Source organism: Dasypus novemcinctus, chromosome 7 (genome assembly GCF_030445035.2).
Source record: "Dasypus novemcinctus isolate mDasNov1 chromosome 7, mDasNov1.1.hap2, whole genome shotgun sequence".
In the NCBI taxonomy this organism is placed as follows: domain Eukaryota; kingdom Metazoa; phylum Chordata; class Mammalia; order Cingulata; family Dasypodidae; genus Dasypus; species Dasypus novemcinctus.
In genome coordinates, this window is record NC_080679.1 from 108,870,165 (window position 1) to 108,890,993 (window position 20,829).

General features: G+C 36.6%; 1 protein-coding gene across 1 annotated transcript in view; it reads left to right on the forward strand.

The window, feature by feature from the left end:
- Positions 1-20,829, forward strand: part of LRP1B (LDL receptor related protein 1B) — a 2,023,931-nt gene that overhangs the window by 1,099,276 nt on the left and 903,826 nt on the right. Inside the window, exons 8-9 of the mRNA XM_058301027.2 lie at positions 14,093-14,315; positions 17,346-17,517. Of these exons, the coding sequence (XP_058157010.1) occupies positions 14,093-14,315; positions 17,346-17,517 (395 nt within the window). The remainder of the gene's footprint in view (positions 1-14,092; positions 14,316-17,345; positions 17,518-20,829) is intronic.

Sequence of the window (20,829 nt, forward strand, 5' to 3'; positions counted from 1 at the left end):
AAGGATAAATAATAAATAACATGCAAGAAAGCTGTGCTATAGATAGTTTCATTTCTCCACACACTGTTTTCCTCCACTTAGTAAGAATTTCAAATAGAGATTGATAGTTCAGTTAACTAGTAATTAGCATAGTGACAAGCCAGATTTGTACAGCAGTCCACAACTTCATGGATACTTACCTTAGATGCTTCTGAGACAACCGTCTCTGAGCTGTTATTTCAGCTTGGAAAAAAATGCCTTGATAAACCAATAGAACATCCTTAAGTGTAGAAATTAGGTTATATATCTTTGCATATCTCAAAGAGCAGCTTTGGGCGTCTAATATATCATTGCAAATATTCCACTGTTCCACATGAACCAAGTGTATTGAATATGAGCTCTTGAGTACTGACATCCTGCAAACTTACTCCTGAAGGAGTCCTAAGATAGCATTGCCCTTGGTAATGAAATGTAATGTGTCTAAACTGTAAAAACCATTATTGTATTAAATTGATTGACAATCAGAGCTTTACAAGACAGACAGACTTCTTGAAAAAATCTGAAGACACAACATATTCAAGAAACATATATTACAAAAAAGTATCATTACACTAAAATGCTGCTCTCCACTCACCCTTGTCTCTAATTAGTCACCAAGTCCTGTTGACTCAGACCCTAAAATATTTCTTAAATATCTATTTTCCATTTCTACCCCCTATGTCAATGCATAAGAGCCAAACTGATACCTTTCTATCAAATTCTGCAACACTTCCTGTCTATCCCTCTCACAGGGGACTCACTTATATTCTTAAATTTCGGATTGGTTATATAAAATCTTACTTTAAATAGACAAAGAAGGAAATGTACCAGATTCCAAAAGTAGTCTAAATCTCTAGGAAGATATCCAAGTGTTGTTCTAATTTGATGTCTGTAGGTAAATTGAAGTGAACATTTAGGAAATTCCATTAAAAATAATAGTTGCACAGACACAGGAATACCTAAATCTTATCCATGAGCTTCTCCTCATAAGCTCTACAAAGGAGCTATGCACTGAAAAGACAATTGTGGCTCAAGTGATAAGGCCTCTGTCTACCATATGGGAGGACCCAGGTTCAATCCCTGGGGACTCCTGGTGAAAAAGAAGAAAAGAAAGCATGCCTGCATGGTGAGCCAGTTCCTGTGTGGCAAGCAGAATGCATGTGTGGTGAGCCAAATGTCCAACAGTGAGCCCAGTGCCCGCATAGTGAGCTGAGTGCCCATGTGGGTGCCTGTGCAGTGAGTTGAGTGCCCACATGGTAAGCTGGGTGCCCATGTGGTGAGCCAAGTGCCTGCATGAGTGCCTGTGTGGTGAGCCAGTACCCACACAGCAAGCTGAATTCCACATGTGTGCCCACATGGTGAGCCAGTTCCTGCATGGTGAGCCAATGCCTGCACAGTGAGTCGAGTGCCTGCATGAGTGCCAGCGTGGCAAGCCGAGTGCCAGTGTGATGACCCAAGTGCCTGTGTGAGTGCCCACGCAGTGAGCCAGTATCTGCATGGGGAGCCAAGTGCCCGTGCAGCAAGCAAATTGCCCGCACGGCGAGACAGTGCCCACATACACAGCGAGACAGAGCCCACGCAAGTGAGTCATGCAGCAAGATGATGACACAACAAAAGAGAAAGAGAGGCAAAGGGGAGAATCAAGGTGAAGCACAGCAGAGACCCGAAACTGAGATGGCATACCTCTCTCCATATCAGAGGTCTCCAGGGTTGAATCCCAGGAAATCCTAGAGGATGAAGACAAGAAGAGAAGACAAAAGGAAAGAGATAGATACAGAAGATCACACAGCGAATAGACACAGACAGCAAAAGACAGTGGGATGGGTGCTGGGGCAGGGGCTGGGGCAGGGAGGGGGAGGGGAAGAAAAAAAAGACAATGCAATTAAAGTAAGGCAAAGTAATAATTTATTATTAGCTAAGGATTTTTGTCCAAAGTAGAATTCCAGTTAGGCAGGCTAGAATTCCAGTTAGGCAGGCTAGATAATGTGGAAAACTTAATTTCCTATGCTGGAAAATCCTCACCCATCTTTTTTGCCTCTGTAACCTAATTTCAAATCTGAATCTCAGTTATTGCTACTCCATCATGAGGAACTCAGTCTAGAGCTCATCAAAGGCTAGATGAAAATGTGCAGTAGAGAAGTATGGTAAAGGAGGAGGAGTACACGCTCTATCCCTACCCAAATATTAATTTATTCAAAATTATACCTTTTGACTTAGGATCTTTAATTCTGTAACAACTTGTTTAACGAACCTATCAAATAATATGCTTGCACAACCTATCAGGTAATATTTTTAATGTATGAAATACACACAATCACCATATGTACCATATATATATATGATATGTAAGTTGACATACATAATTGCACATGCAAATATGTTTATTTGCATATGAGAGAACATAGTATGATATGAGCAGGGACATGGTAAAGTTCTGAGTACACAATGGTGAAAAAGTTAGATACGGCTTCTGTCCTCTTGAAGGTAAAATTCTACTTAGTAGTAGGTAGATTGTAAACATACCTTTAGATATGTGTGTTTCTATATAGGAAAATAAAATAATGAATGCTATAATTTCTACAAAAATTATAGAATACCTTAAGTTTATATTGGTTACACCTGCTTGATATTAGAAACATAGAAAAGGTCTCTCGTGGGAATTGACATTTAAGTTCAAATCAAAAGTCAGTCTTGGGTAAGCAATGTCAGAAATTACTTTTCAGGCCAAGGGACAGGATATGTGAAAGGCAGAAAGGAAGAAAATGTTAGGATTGTTTAAGGAACTGAAAGATGAACAATGCATTAGAAGTATAGAAGGGGTGGAGAAGATGTCACTAGATTAAGCTGGAGAGGTAAATAGGGGCCAGATCATGCTCATCACTGTTGGTAGGTTAAGAATATCAGCTTTTATTCTAATTGCTATCCAAGTTAGAGGAGGATTTTATAATGTATTATTTAAATTTCATTTTATTGGGATACATTTGGCTATTAGAGGATAATGAATTAAAAAGAAAAAGAAATATATATGAGATATATTACCCAAGCAAGAGATGATGGTGACTTTGTTGAAGAAAGAGAACTGGGGGAGGAGATAAATAGATGGATTTGAAATATACTTTGAAGATAGAATTCGGGGTATGTGGTCTTCAATTGGATATGAAAGATAAGGTAGAAAGTGTGAAAGATGAATGCCTGGTTTCTGGGATGAGCTATTGGGTAGAAGGAGGCACAATTTGCTAAAATAGGGGGATGGATTTGGAGAGACAGAGCAGGAAGTTAGTTATGCTAAGTTTAAGATGCCTAATAGAATCTAAGCATAAGTATCATGAATGTAATCTTATTTATGAGCTAGGAACTCAGAAGAAAGTTCTTTAGAAAACTTGACAGTTATTATATTGATGAAAACCATGACAAATTTGAAAATGATGATAGAATTTAGATATTCTAAGACTCACTCATTTGGGAAACTTCAACATTAGAATCCTGGATTAGACATTAAAAAGGGGGCAAAAAGTGATTTAGGAAAAGCAAGAAGTTAGGAAGAAATCCAAAAGAGTGCTAAGAAAAATGTCAAGAAGGAGAAAGTGATTAACTTAGTCTGATGCTACAGAAAGTCAATAAAATGAGGGCTGAGAAGAGTCCATTGGTTTAGCCATGTGGAAATAATTGGAAATCTCCATTAGAGAAACATTAGGATGGTGGGGTTGAAAGACATATCAGAGAAGGCTGAAGAGTGATAGAGGGGGAAATGAAGTCAGCTTTTATGAACAATTCCTTACAGAATGTTGGGTGTAAATAGGTTATGGTGAGAAAGACCTGTAAATGGAGAGTGGTTTGAGGTTAAGAGAAAAATTTATTTATTTTAGGTTGATAAATTGTACAGCATGATTCTTAGAGCCAGGACTCTGACAAGGAGCTGGGATGAGTGCATTTTGTTTTCTGCTTTTGCATTATGCTGGCCTTTAAAGAGAAGGAAAGATGCATCCTTCTGTATTGAAAGAGAAGAGTTAAAAATAACCAATGTAAACGTAGATGGGTTTTAACTGGGCCACTAAGAAAACAAAAAGGGAGTGGATGTGGCTTAAGCAGTTGAGCACCTCTCTCCTACATGGGAGGACCCATGTTTGGTTCCCAGTGCCTCCTAAAGAAGATGAGCAGACAGATGAGGGAGCTATCTGGGGGGGGGAGGGTGGGTGGGTGGGGATAAAAATAATAAACAAAAAAAATTGAAAAAATATTTGGTGGATGATTCTTCAAGGCTGGGGACCAAAATTATACAGCCAGTTTGTGAGACCCTCTGAAAAGCAGAAGCTTTTACAAGATAAGAGGATAGTAATATTTTGGAAGTAGTACTGGAGGGGACACTGATTTTACTTCTTACTCCTGAGGTTTGTGGTATGAGCTCCTATATCGAATGCTCCAGGAAAAGGATGACCTTAGCAGATAATAAGCTTCAGTGAAGGCAGTGGAAGGTATAGTCAGAATATAGTCTAGGATAATGAGGAATTTTTGATCATGGGATGGGAGTTTCTGATTGCTATTACCAGGGTTTGGATAGGAATAGAGGAGGTTGTATCATTGGACAGGATATCAGGCTTCCCTGAACTTTTATCAATGGCCTATGTAAACATGGATAACTGTGTTGAAGAATTTAGTCCTGATATTGTCTTAGATGAGGACGGATTTATGAGGTTTCAGTTACAGCCTGGGAATAAGGCTCCTCAATAGATGGAATGGGTGAGTTAATATAAATGGAATGGTTTTTTTTACTGGGTGAGTTGGGCAAGTGGAGTAGAGAAGGAAAAACAGTGATCAGTCATAAGTAGATAAAGTTGGATCAGTGTTGCTTTGATGATAAAGCCAATGGTACATCCTCAGGTAACGATTTGAGGAATGGAGTTGATTAAGCATTTCCTTCACCATGCCCTAAGCTATGTAAAACACTGATAAAATACCTCTATGACATGGATAAGGGGAAAAATATATTAAATGATAAAAAATTACATGTTTCTTTCATTTCCCTACCTCTCTACCCCACCACTCTAAAAAAGAGAGAGCAAAAAATTAGAGTTCTTATATACAACTCCCCATATACATAGTTTCACCTATGATTAATATGTTGCATTAGTGTAGTTCCTATATTACAACTGGTGAAACAATATTATAATTGTACTATCAACTATAGTCCATTTACATTAGACATCACTATGTTGCATAATCCTATGTATTTCTTTAAACTTTTTATTCTAGTAGCATATATGCAACCTAAAATTTACCATTTTAACCACATTCAAACATACAATTTAGTAGTGTTAATTATATTCACAATGCTGTATTACCATTACCCACATTCATTACCAAAACTTATCCATTATCATGAACAGAAACTGTACCAATTTTAAAAACAAAGCAGATTTATTACTTACTGAGTTAATTCCTAGCTTTCACAATATTGGGAACAAAATGTGATTTGGAAACAAACAAACAAAAAACAAAAATCTAAGACAATAATTTGGTCTACACAATAAAGAGGTAAGCCAGAGGCAGTGTTGGGGTGAGGTGGAGAAAGAGAGGCTATGTAGCAGTTTGGTATTATTTATGAATTCCAAAAATAGATATTGGATTATGTTTGTAGTTGGCCTTTTCTTCTGGATACATTAGATTGTATTGGATTCAGGGGTTTCATTCTTACTTGTTTAAATTATGGTTAAGACTTTGATTGGACCACATCAGTAGGATGTTGTGTCCCGGCCCCAAGGGGACTCAGAGAGAAAAGGCAGATGAGTTAGTTGGAGATTTAATACTGGAACCCTGGGAAGTAAACACACAGGAGAGGAACATAGAGGAGTAGAGACAGCTCCATAGACATGGCAGATGGCCCAGGAAGGGAGAGTGCCTGATAGGCTACAGCTGATCTTGTGGAGAGACTAGAGCAGCTAAGTCTAGAGGGAAATGAGCCCTGGAAGAGAGATGAGACTTATCCCAGCCTACAGCTGGTATTGGAAGAAGCTGGGACCATGGAGCCCTAGAGGAAAGAAGAGGAAGACTAGTACCTTGCAGACATCAGCAGTCATCTGCTCCAACATGTGGCAACAGACTTTGGTGAGGGAAATAACTTTTAATGCTTTATAGCCTGGTATCCGTAAGCTTCTACCCCAAATAAATAACCTTTATAAAAACCTACAGATTTCTGGTGTTTTGCATTACCATCCCTTTGGCTGACTAATACAGGCTGCATTTGGGTTTGCAAGAAAGTTTGGCCACATTGGATTGGGGAATGACTTTTGGGAATCTGTGACTTAAGTAAAATATTGGGTTTAAAGAGAAAAAGAGGTGTTGTTTTATTTTTTTTAATGCTGTTTATTATTAATATGTTTATGCCTTGGCATTTTCAGAGGGACTGCAAGAGAATCAGATGCTTTTTAAATTTATGCTAAAATAATGTTTCTTTGAATGTGACCCAGTGCCAAGATGGAGTTATATGAAGACTACATGTAAATATTACAGAATGATTAGTTTGTATTTATAGTTAACTGGGTGGGGTAAATTTAGGCAAATAAGGACATAGAAGGGGCAGATGCATTTACTGGCATATCTGTACATGTACATTTTAGGAGGAACCATTATGGAAATGTTTCCAAAATACAGAGAAACCAGCTGAGAGTGGGAGTCTGTAAGTCAAGTTTAATTTGTGTGTGCTTTTATATGAACTGAAAAACAAGTGCAGGAGAGATTTTTTTAAACAACAAAAGCAAAACCCAAAACAAGTAAAAATCAATAAATAACTGTCTTGAGTGGCCTAGCCTAGACAGAGAAAATAATTTAATTGTTTATTATTCTCATCCCTTAAGTAGCAGGAGCTAATGGAGTTTGAATTTAAACCTCTTACTTCAAAGACTCATTACTCTTTCAGATTTGCAATTGCACTTTAGAATTGCAGTGTTAAATACGTAATATTCGTACTTTAACTCTGCATATACTTTAATTACTTTATATAATTTTGAAAATTACTATCCTGTTCAAGTTTTGTATATACAATTGAAGAAAAAAATAAAGTTTATTGATGCTATTTGGGGAACACCAAATTGTTATAAAAATAAGAATATAAAATGAAGTTCCTTATGTAAGTGTTTCTAAGGAAAACAAATATCATTTTCCTGCAATGTAAAGAAATGCAGTTATCAACATTAGCATGTGATTAATAAACATGGGGGTTTGCTAGGTCCTACTCAGAACACTGATTTTTTTTCTTCTTTATTTATTTATTTTTAAAGATTTATTTATTTATTTAACCCCCCCCCCACCTCTCGCCCGGTTGTCTGTTCTCTGTGTCTATTTACTGCGTCTTGTTTCTTTGTCCGCTTCTGTTGTCCTCAGTGGCAAGGGAAGTGTGGGCGGTGCCATTCCTCGGCAGGCTGCACTTCCTTTCGCGCTGGGCGGCTCTTCTTACGGGATGCACTCCTTGCACGTGGGGCTCCCCTATGCAGGGACATGCCTGCGTGGCATGGCACTCCTTGCACGCATCAGTGCTGCGCATGGGCCAGCTCCACAAGGGTCAAGGAGGCCCGGGGTTTGAACCACGGACCTCCCATGTGGTAGACGGTTGCCCTAACCACTGGGCCAAGTCTGTTTCCCTCTTTATTTTTTTTTAATGTTAACATTCAAAAAATATGAGGTCCCAGTAACCCCGACCTCCCTTACCCCACTGCTCTCACATCAACAACCTCTTTCATCATCGTGGCACATTTATTGCATTTGGTGAATACATTTTGGAGCACTGCTGCACCACATGGATAGTGGTTTACATTGTAGTTTACACTCTTCCCCAGTCCACCCAGTGGGCCATGGCAGGACATACAATGTCCGGTAACTGTCCCTGCAGTACTCCAGGACAACTCCAAGTCCTGAAAATGCCCCTTCATCATATCTCTTTTTCCCTCTTCCTACCATCAGCAGCTACTGTGGCCACTTCCTCCACATCAATGCTACAATTTCTTCCATTACTAATCACAATAATTCCCCAGCAGAACACCAATAAGTCCACTCTAATCCATACTCTATTCCTCTATCCTGTGGACCCTAGGATGGTTATGTCCACTCCACCTCTATATCAAGAGGGGGCTTAGATTCCACATAGATGATGGATGCAAGTCTCCTGCTTGCAGTTGTAGGCACTCTTGGCTCCCTGGTGTGGTGGTTGACCTTCTTCACCTCCCTGTTAGCTGGCCAGGGTAAGTCCAATAAACCAGAGGGTAGGAGTTGCAAGTCTGCTGAGCCTCAGGGCCTGGCTGTGACATGGACAGTCCAGAGATTCAGGTCTCCTGAGTATACACCAACCCCAGCACCAACCACAGGTCCAGTAAAAGTAACAGAAGAGGCATGTGTAGAAAGGTCATATCTGAGTCCAACTCCATCACACTCAGGAACACAAACTCCAAAGTAGGGCCAACTGACATGGCCCTGAACTCCCGAGCCATCTGCCATGAATATAGAACCTCGGGATCTCTGTAGCCCTCAGGAGAACTGGTACCTGGGCTTCCATCTACTCTGGTACCCTGCTGAGGCATGCATAAGCATTACCCCTCTAATGACCTCCCAACTCTTTTTTGGAGACTCATAACCATATAAACTCATTTGTCCTTTCCATTTCCCCCTTTTATCTAAAGTCAAAAAGCAGTTTTTAACACCTGATGTTACATGTAGGCTGAGATATTCTGTTGGTCTGACTTGACCCTTTTATTCAAGGTCTTTTTCTAGTTACATCATCAGCTGGTGTTTGATAGTCATCCCTTGGCACCAGGGAGGCTCATCCCCAGGAGTCGTGTCCTACGCTGGGGGGAAGGTAATGCATTTACATGCTGAGTTTTTCTTAGAGATTGGCCACATTTGAGCAACATGGAGGCTCTCAGGTGGTAACTCTTAGGCACCCTATAGCTTTAAGCCTAGTTCATATTTCAGGTGCACAGGCTTATAATCATAGCCATCAGTATCAAGGGCTCATTGTTGGACCATCCATCTTTATTGGTCTTTGCCATTGCACTGGGGGATTGTTGCTGTTCTGATTTTTTAACTTTGGCAATACCAGGCTCCCTAGACTTATCTCATGCCCCTCTCAGTCACTTCTAAACCAAAATTTTGTTAAGTAATTGTTTTTATTTTGATCTTAAAATGAATGATAGACCTTTTTTTGAGAACTGTTTGAAAAATTATAAATTCTATCATTAAGCTGTTACCTATAGACAACGTCAAGTGTAAGGACGGTGACAAAAAGACAGATTGAGTACACAGTTAAAGGACATAGATTCTTACCTGTTTAAATTTCCTTCTGACATTTTGAATTAAAGCACAGAAGTATTTAAAATGACTATCACTGGCAAAAGTAAGTATTATTTTTATCAGCTAAAAAACCACATGCTTTAATATGTCATTGTATGTAACAATTGCTTTGCTTTAAAGCATAGGGATGATTGGAGTCACAGCTCTGTGAACACAGTGCTCTATCACCGTCTATGAAGACTCCCTTTGTGGCTTTTGATTTATGGCGGGCAAGTTTAGCAACAATACTCAAAATTTTTACTATCCTAAACTATATAAATTTATATATCTATAGTAAAACAGCCTACTCGTTTAATCAGCAAAGATGTCAGATAAAATCAGTTTCCCATATCTGATGAAATATGAAGTCAAAATGAAAAACCCCTATTTACTAGAGATATTGAATTATAAGAATAGTGAATTGGGTGAATAATTTAACGTTTTGAAAAGCTAGTAACTCTTCATAAGAGTTAAACATATGTTAGAAATAGAGACCATAGTTGGAGTATTGTTTCATTTAAAATTTTTCTTTTCATGTTAGTGAGAACTGAATAGAATGACTGTCAAGAAATAAGTGAAGAATAACAGAGGAGCAATCTCAGTTAAATTTCCCCATTATGGTAGGGAATCAAAAATGAATGAGACCACAGGAAAGAAAAAGGGAAGACATGCCCATATTTCAGTCCTGAGGCAATAAGCCATAAAACAGGATTAGGAATGATTTACTCCATCCAGCATGAATCCTGCAGCCCCACAGTGCTATACTGGAGGCTCTGGACAGACGTGGGGGCAGCTTTAGGATGCTTGGTTTCTGGACAGGGGAGAAGCTGAAAGGGTGACTGAGGACTCTAGAAATAAAAAGAGGAAGCACTGAGTAGGAAGGAATAAGTGGGTGATCAACATCATCTATATTCTCTTCATATGGAATTTCTGAGCTAGATCATAGGCTTCCCCATGGTTACTAAGCCCTAGTAGCAATAACACTAAAAATATAAAAACCATTCATTACAGTTCAAACCGAGACCATAAATCTAACTATGAGAAAAATCAGTAAAAATCAAAATGAGAGATATTTTTCAAGACAACCCGTGTGTATGTACCCTTTAGAAATGTTAGCACCTTGATTAACAAAGAAAGGCTAAAGAGCTGCTCCAGATTAAAGGAGGTTCGAGAGATGAGACAATGAAATATAATGTGTGATCTTGGACTTGGCTCTAGATCTGGTTTTTTTAATCTGTAAAGAACATTATTAGTCAATAGGCAAAATTTGAGTAAGGACTATATATTGTATTAATGTCAAAAGTATTGATTTCAGTATAGGGTATAGTGTAGTTATGCAGAAATATCCTTGTCCTTAGGAGATACGTTTTGAAGTATTTGGAGATAAAGGGTAAAATGACTGTCAGATGATCGAGAGAGTCCATAAAGTAGAAGTGGGGTGAAATAAATCTAGGTGAAGTGTAAAGTAGTTCATTGTACTGTTCTTAATAACTTTTTTTGTAGGTTCAAAATTCTTTCAAAATTGAAAGTTTTGAAAAAGGCATGTGATACTTGTGTTATGGCTCTGACATTGGCTAGACATGTGTACTTCTCATGTTTCCTCTGAGAAACAGAAATAATCTCCCCCTTCTATCTCACAGATAATTATGAAATTAAATGAAATAAAAGACTTCATGGAACACTAATTTTTCTAAGATATGGAAAAATATTTTGTAAGAAAGAAAATAATGATTTTTCAACACAACTATATTTATATCATGAATGAAATTTATTTAGACCTTAGGGAATTAAGCACTTTAACTGTGCTTACAGAATTCCCCGTGAATGAAGCTTTTCTCTGTAACAGTAGTGAGGAAATTTTAAATTAAAATTGAACAGTACCTGTGGCAGTGTGAGATTATTTATGAATTCCAAAAAGAGAGATTATGTTTGTAAACTGGTCTGTTCCTCTGGGTGTGATACTCTTTGATTGTATTAAATTCAAAGTTTTTATGTTTACTTAATTAAATCAAGATTAGGGCTTTGATTCAACCACATCATTAGGGCATGGATAGGGTTGAGTCCCCACACTTTGGTGGGCTATATAAATTGACACTCACTCAAGGAGAACACAGAAGAAGACATGGAAGAGAACTTATTTTTGATGCTGGAGCCCCAGGGAGAGCTGAGCCATTCACCTGATAGTTTTCAGCTGACCTAGTTAAGAGAACAGAGCAGCTGAGCCTGGAAAGAAATTAGCCTTATGCCAGCCTTCAGCTGAGATTGGAAGAAGGTGGACCCACAGACCCTTAAGAGCTTAAGAGGAAAGAGGAAAGGGGAAAGCTGAACCCTCACAGAGATGGGCAACATCTTGCTTCAATACACGAAGCCTGGGAAGGTTCAATTTACATTCTTTACTTTTTGTCTTGGCTCAGTGTCACTTCATATACTCAATGTCCTCCTGTTCTTTTGATTTTATGTTTCCATTAAAACAGCACAATTTTGATGAATCAGATATTTATTTTTTCATACTTTGAAGCTTATTCAGACAGTAAAGTTACCTTAACTAGTTTTATTATAACTCAAAATAGATATGGAAATAACTCACATCATCCCTGCAGCAGTACATCAAAATCACTGAAAAAAAATTCTTGAAAGGGCACCACTTTACACTTCAGGACCTCCATTGTTATTACCTGGTTCACTCCTAATTATATTTCTCAAAAGCTTTATAAATGTTACTAGTATTTCAATAAGTACAAATTTCTATGACATCGTCTTAATCTATTTTACTCCTTCTTACTTTCTGAAGTGATTGATCTGGCCACCCACCTCGATCCTTTACCCTGGAATTTTGACTCTGAATTCTCTGATGGTCTGTGTTCTTTCTTTGACAGTAATTCCTGATCTGTGATATTTCTTCAACAACATAACTCCTCCAAAGATTCTTGTCTTGGCCTTCTCTCTCTTTTTTTTCTTTTGGGATCCCATCCATTTAAGTCATCTCAAGATGACTTCAGAAAAGTCTCTAGATCTGAACTCATCTTCCTTCTTAAATACCAGGTAGAGAGTTACAGTTGCCTGCTTCATTTCACACTCTATTAAGCTTTCCACAGCCTCCAAGTCTCCAAGTCAAAAGACAAATTACCAACATACCAGGTTCTCTTAACCTCTGTGAAATGGATCAGTCAGATAAATATAAAAAGAAACTTATAAAAAGAGAGGTATTATCCCCTAGGGAAAGAAAGAGAATTTCATATAACAAAAATAGTGGGCAGTGTTCAACTAGAAAAAAGAGAGAAAATGGGTAACACTTAAAGAATATTCACTAGAGGTGGCAATGAACACATTGATCTGCAAGTAAAGACAGAGGAACAGCAGGACGGGACAGAAAAATAAGGCAGCGTTAGAATGGTGGGGTGGAGAAACTTTGAACATTTAGCACAACAATAAAACAACAAAATGTGTACTTTCATTTATTGTTCATTACAATAGTAAATTCTTTATCTGAATGGAATGTTACTTGAAAAATCATTTTAAATTTTTGTGACAAATGAATCTGGCAAGAAAATTGGGGGGAATATATACACATAATAAAATATGGCTCTCACTGTCACAAACCAGTGTGCATTAATATTTAAAGATTTCTCAAAGACTCCCAGAGCAGAAAGAGCTATATTAAAGTTTAAATAAATACTTTTAAATTTGAACGATACTCCATACTGTTAGATAAAATAGGAATGTTGAGAAAAGTAACTAAAAACTCATTCACCAAGTTTATAAAATCAAATATTTTTATACTCTTGGTAATTTAATATTGCTCAGTCACTGAAAATCGGATTAATTTTGAGATTATATTTAAGTCCAGGCAAGATTGTCTTCTATTTGCAAATGTAATTTAGTCTCATGAGTAGGTAATTTTGTTAAAATATTGTCAGGCTAATTGAAATTGATTGATGTTTACTAAAAGTAGTGAATACTAATGAAATGTTAATCCCTAAAGTGTTAGAGAGGTAACTTAAACTTCAGCAGACACTATGAGTGCTGCAAGGAATCATTTGTTGTATCAGTGGTCAACGTTCCATTTCCATCCTTTTCTTCAAAATATATTAAGAAATCAGGAAAAATGGTCTGCACTTGCCTTTGTGAAATTTTGTGATTTGGAAGTGTTTGAGAGAATTTGGAATTCGTTCATGGGAAGTTATTTATGATTTTATTTCCATTCCTACAAACAGCACACATTAGCTTTTCCATCTGCTTAATTCCATTCCAGATTTGGTATTCTACCACTTGTAGCATCATTGAGCTCTGCATAATAGCTTTTATAGGAGACACACATTACCAGGCAATTTGAAAAACAGGTTGAAGATAAAGCCCAATGGCTCACATCCTGGCCTGGTGACTGGGTTCACTTCTGAAGCTTCCACCTAGCAGACTGCACACATGTATCCCAGGGTATGTGTGCATTGGCTCTATGAGACTTAAAGAAACATTTCTCCTGATATAAAAATACACTCACCACAATTATTCGTTTGGGGGAATATTTTACAGTTGTTGGTTAACTTGCTCCCTCATGCCCTGCAATATTCATTAGCAGATTTCTCTGTTTATGAGTGATATTATGTGGAAATGATTATGGGAAGCTAACAGATGTAACCACTGAAATAAATAGAAGGAAAAGTTCTGTTTTTTAGAGATGATTCCATTGAATATGCTTTCCCCCACTGAATTGAATATGCTCCACCTCCCTCCATTTTTACATTTAATTTTCTTTTAACAGAAAACTTTTCTTTACTGACTATGGGAATGTGGCCACAGTGGAGCGATGTGACATGGATGGGATGAACAGAACCAGCATCATTGATTCAAAGGCAGAACAGCCAGCTGCACTGGCTCTAGACCTAGTCAACAAATTGGTTTATTGGGTAGATCTCTACTTGGACTCTGTGGAAGTAGTGGACTATCAAGGAAAAAACAGACATACTATCATACATGGCAGACAAGTAAGTATAATCTTGGTCAGAAAATGCAGCTAACGTAATAAAATGAAGAGTATTATAGTATGGAGAAAAGACCAAAATTTACAATGTTGAAATTTTCTTATGAAGTCAAGCTGAAATGGGTCATTCAAATTGTGGTATATTTGTTTTAATGGAGAATTATCTTTCCATGAATCATTCCAAGATATTGGATATGCTTTTTACTCCTTTTCCCTTCTACTAATACAAAACAAACAAAAAAATTAAGCCCAAAATAAAAATAATCAAATTAAAAACACAAAGCTATATTACAAAGAAAAAATTAGAACAGGGTAAATATTCTGACCTACTTACTAAAAACTAATTTAAATATTTAAACGCAGAAGGACCTGAACTATCATCTTTCCCATGTGCACTGGAGATATTTAACTAACAAAAGCAAACACCTATTTACAAAAGAATCATTATTTTAATACATTAGATTAAAGACTGCCTTCTCATATATTCAAGTACTTTCTAAAATGAAAATTCTATGAAAGTCACTAAGGTCAAAATTCTTCCCATTTGAGTTTTCCCTTGCTGAATTACAAGTTTTGCAAATAACTCTCAGAAACACCTAAAGGAGATCTCTAAGTAGAAATAACTCTTATCCACTAGTGTACTGTATAAAATTTGATTACACCTCACTGACTGCATTGATTCTATGTGAGATTACCCTTCTATGGAGCTGAAATATGCAAACCTCTGCTTTCTTTTTCAATTCAAGGCAGGTCTGTTTTGTAATTATCCTTAAGGTTGCTTATCCTTTCTAATCAGTTTTTAAAAATAAAGTGTTTTCTCTTTCCTTGACAGCTAAACAAATGCATTAATCTGGGTGGTTAAATAAATAGTGTCCAAAGTTACAATTATTTTTCTCTTGCCTTCAAGTGACCTGAAACCTTGGTTTCTTTGGCAGGCGTAGGTTATGTCCTTTAGAGGAACTAATTGCTAAAATGATTTTGGTGGATTTTCCATTTACTTCTATGTAATTACAAAATGAAAGCAATACTAAACTTGGAAATAACGATAAGGAATTGACACGTTTTAATGTTTGATGGTTTTAATTGCTTTTTTTGTTTGTTTGCATTTTCATAGCCTATGTTTTGCTGTTTCCCCAAACACATGTTTTGTCTGCAACTCAGTAATCCAACATGAGTAAAATTTTTGAAGTATATGGGTCATAGGCAGAATGATCTGTCCACCACTCCAAGTTCCTACCATCTTTGCTAGGGGTAGTTAGCAAGGAAGCAGAGAAGTACAAATGTAGGGTAAACAGACCCTTCTGAAGGAAGATAGGGAGGTGGTGAACTATATTCAGTCTTCACTGTGTGGCAATGTTTTCTACCCTGGCTGATTGCATTCCCTATAGTTGTACTTTCTCTCACAGAATGTGGATTCCAGTTATGCAGAGATCAAGTGGGGTATCCCACAGCTGCAGATTCCCAGGTAGTTGTTTCCAAACTTTGAGCAAAGTATGCATAAAATTAATGGCAAGGAAAGAATCCAATTTGCTGGTAGTTTATATAGGAAAATGTATTGCCCAAGGGAAAAATTAGGACCTCTGCATATTGAATAAACATGATACAAGAATATAGAGAATGATGTTATTAAATACACACATCCACACTCACTCACACACATATACATACACCCAGACACACACACACAATCATGCATAAACATTAGGGAGTAACTTATATAGAAAATGATTATATGGATTTTAGTGTGGAATAACTCTCCCCATGAATTCCCATCTTTCATGTCCATCCTAGGTAAGAAATAGGACCCAAAAGCAATGTGAAAACCAATCTTCTTTTAGTCATGTCTCATGTAAGAGGACCAGGCTATCCTGATTAAAATTGAAAATGATATAATTTTGTTCTAGAAAAATTTACAAACCAGACATACTTTCTCAAATTCTCATATCTATATATCATATCTATCATATCTATATGTATCATATATCTCATATATCATATATATCATATCTATATGTATATATGAGAATTTGAGAAACTATGTCTGGTTTGTAAATATATACACATACACCAAAAATATACAAAGTATATACCAAGAGTAGTGACAAATGCGCTTTCATCAAAATCTTTACAGCAAATCAATTGACAACTTCATATACCCTGGACCTGAACTGTTTTCAGTAAAGCATAATACTAGGAATACAAGGATATAAGCAATGCCTAAGGGCACTGAGCCTAGCATTTTGTTGGAAAATCAATCCACTCATTTTTCCATCTGCTCTCCTGGAAGCTCTCCATGCCTGAGTTCTCTACTCCTTGTCACAAACCTCAACATCTCTACTCTAAAGAGTGGGGCTGTTAATTTAATTGTCATGGATAATGATAAAACATTATCATTCTCAAAGCAAATAGTTACATTTCCCATTATGATCAAGCTTTAGAGAGAATGTAGTTGCTGAGTAAAATGCTGACATTTTATTTTCAATTATTACAAATATGTGCTGTCATTATATATTATTTTCCATGCTGTGTCAAGTATTAGTCTGAATGTAATTTGTGATAAAAATGGGGTTTTTGAACTCATAAAATGAATTTTCGAAAATGCTTTCTCAGTTCATTTGCATATATAGCTATGTATTTACAGCTTCTAGATATCTATGACTGTGTGAAAGAGTAGCCCATAAACATATCTCAAATTACATATAACAGTGCCATAAGCATTTTCTTGAATATGTTGAAACCTGATTTTCACTAGCCTTTTTAAGTAACTACTGAGCATGTTTTCTTAATGAAATATGAAAATAATTCTCTCTCATGCATTTTGAACTTCTTTATCTACTATGTATAAAGTTTTCTTCTATAGAGAAAAATTTTAAAATAGTAAAATACTGAATTTTTCCATAGAATATAAATCGTAATATGCTTGTGACTCTCCTGTTTATGGGCATTTTCCTCATTTGTATATAGCAAAAAAGTTTCACTTCAAATTGAAAGCACCATAATTAAAAATCTTAGTTATTTTTGCCCCTCATTTTAGGTCAGACATCTTTATGGTATAACTGTGTTTGAAAACTATTTGTATGCAACCTGTTCGGATAACTTCAATGTCATAAGGATAAACCGATTTAATGGCACAGATATTCATTCGTTAATTAAAATGGAAAATGCTCGAGGAATCCGAATCTATCAAAAAAGAGCTCAGCCAACAGGTAAGACCTAAGCCTTCTTTACAGCCTTTAAAATGGTGGATTGAATGGAGATATATTGTCTTTGTGATTTAGTTTGGAGTTAAAGTAAATGAATCATTAATTCTGTTTTGATAGCAAAAGTGTACATCTGCTTGATAAAATGGGACAGAGTTCCTTTCCCAAGACTAAATGACAAATTGTGTACCTCCCTAGTGAGTCATTTCTACAACTATAGTGTTGAAATGATGTTTAGATTTAGATTTAGAAAGGAGCTTTGTAGACAGGAAATTCAGGTGCTAAAGGACTTTTTTGGATATGATTTTGGAAAACACATTTAAAATCAGGTGACTACATTGTACTATCTGCCTAGTGTTTACTGCAGTCTTTGAACTTTTCTGATTTAACATCCCAATTGTTCTTTAACATATTTCAATTTTTTAAAAAACAAGCATTTCTAATGAGAAGGCTGCAATGTTTCCAACTGTTTCTCAGAAACATAAACCAGTTATTTCTCATTGTAGGTTAGCAAGGCTGGTTCAACAATAAAATTTAGACTTGATCATATTTAGAAAAAAAGCAACACACAATTACCACCACACAAAATTTCCATCAACCTTTTAATGCTTCCAGTTAAAACTAATATAGAATGATATAAACATTGACATGATCCAATTGAGGCATTGTATTGTCCATGGGTACAGTATATTCAAATTTGGAATTCTATAGGTAACCTTATTAGAGTTTAATATGATAATTTATTCATTTGTCATAATTCATTAATGATCTACTTTGTGTCAGGAACTGTTCTATATATACTGAGAATATAAAAGTGAATGAAATAAATAAAGAATTATTACCTTTTTGAGACCTGAAATCTAGTGGATATCTGGTAAGAGAGCATTGCATGTAGAACCATGAGCAAGCACAAAGGCCTGAGGAAGGAGCATGCTTAGATTGTTCAAGGGACAGCAAGGAAATCTGTGTGGCTGGAGTAGAGTGAGCAAAGGAAAGAGAAGTAGCTATGAGGTTGGAGAAGTGAAGGGGGACCATAACATGTTGGTCTTATAAACTCTTATAAAAACTGTGGCTTATGCTTTTAGTGAGAAGGTGAATCCTTAGAAAGCATTGAAGAGAGTCTCATGATCTAACTTATATTTGTCAAGGATCAGTATGGATTCTATGCTGACAATAGGCTGCAGGGAAACAAGGATGGAAGGTTAGAGAAGATGTTGGATTGGACCAAGGCTGTAGCAATGAAGGTGTGAGAAATATATTTGAAGGTAGAGACAAGAGGATTTCCTGATGATTGAATATGGGGCATAAACAAAAGAAGATTCAAGAATGATGACAGTGTTTCCGCCTGAGCACCTGGAATGAATAATGGGGTTATTTTTGAGATGATGGGACTCAGTATCAGCAGATCTGTGAGGAAAGATGAAAGAAGTTCAATTTCACAGATGATTTCAAATGTTTATTATAAATCCAAGGGAATATAGCAAGTAAGCATTCAAATATACAAGTCTGGATTTCAGGGGGAAAGTCCAGGCTGTGTCATTGGCATGTCCATGACATTTAAAGCCGTGAAAATGGATGTGGTCATCAAGGAAGTAATTATGGATGGAGAAAAGAATAGCCGCAGATAATGGATGTTGGGGAACTCTAGCAATAAGAAGTCAAGGAGAATAGGAGGCACCAGAAAATGAGACTGAGAAGAAGCTTTTTAAATCGAATTGACCATTGTGTTTAGCAGAATAAAGCTCAGTGGATATGACCAGAGCAGTTTCAATGGAATAGTAAGGTGGAAATATGAGTAAAATGGGTTTTAGAGAGAGAGAAAGGAAAGGAAATTGTAGAAAATAATCATAGATAATTTTGGAAGGTCTTGTAAGTTGGAGCAGAGAATTGAGGAGCTAGTTGAAAGATTGCTGAGGGAATTTGGGATACAAGGTGTTTTTTTCCTTCAAGATGAGGAAATAATGGCACATTTTTCTGCTTATGGGAATGATCCAATGGAGAGAGGAAAAGTGATGATGAAAGTAAGAAAATGGAGGGTTGCTGAGTAGGTGTGAGAAGATGTGATCTAGTGTACAAGTGGGAGGAGGCTGGAAAATAAAAACAACACTCTTGGCAGGAAAAGTAATAGCCCAAACTGCATTTCACTCACTTTTTCACTTAGGGACTGTAAAGTATAAAAATAATGTGGTACACGTTTTAAAAGCATAGCCGTTTTATTGTTAAAAGAGACAAGCTTCATCTTAAATCCATCCTGTAGATAGAAATATTTAACTTTATTAAATATTATCTCAAAGGGATGGGTAGAACAAATATACACATCATTTTAGGACTGGCTAGTTCTGCAAACTCCTTCAGAAAAACAAAACCTGCCTCTTTAGCACCCCACCTGCCTTCACAGTGTCTGCACCCTGCCTCCCTTTCTACTTCCTATCTCCTTCTTCCAGGCGGTGATGACCCAGGGGCAGGACTATCGAATCCTTCCCTCACAACCAAAGTCGACCAGAAGCACCTCTGCTCCTAGTTGTAGCATTTCAGCCTACCCCTGTCCCCATTTCCTCTGCTGTCCAATCACCAAATCTCACACACACGAATAATAAAATAAAATTTAAAAATAAAAAAGTAAAAAGAGCCTTGCTGTGGTATTCATCATAATTCACAGTTAAGTGAGGATCTAAAGTAAGTGTAATTACAATAATACGTAAAAACTTTCTGACATGATTCCTACTGCAGCCGCTTCTCTGTGACACATCTTGTTTTTCTCATCCTCTCCATATGGTACTTTTCCTATTTTATTTTTTCTTTTCTTCCCTATCTCTTAACACTCATCAAACATTTTTTGACTATTCATTCTCTGCACATAAGCCGCCTCCTTTTGACAATTACAGTCTGACATACACACACAGTTCATTTTGCAGTAGGGTTCTTCAAATGGCAACAGACCCGAGATTTTAAAAAATATTATCCCTCAGCACTTTTTAAAAGAGTAAAGATAATCATTGCATCACATTTCTTCTAGTATAGGTCCCAGCAGATGGATTATTTAAAAGGAAATAATTTTTATGCTCAACTACCTAAACTGGGATATTTTTATGCCATCTAACCTCTGTTTCTAAAAAAGTTTTACATTTTGAAAAATAAGACAATAAGCAGTTGCCAAAAATTGTAGGTTACTTATATGTTATTCATATATAAACAGTTTATATAAATAGAAAAGCATTTCATTTTCTCAGAGTTATTTGTTTAAAGTGTAGCCTTAAGAAGATTTTGGCAATTGCCTGCCTCTCCTATAAGCTTTAAGTTCTGGTCCATTTGTCTACG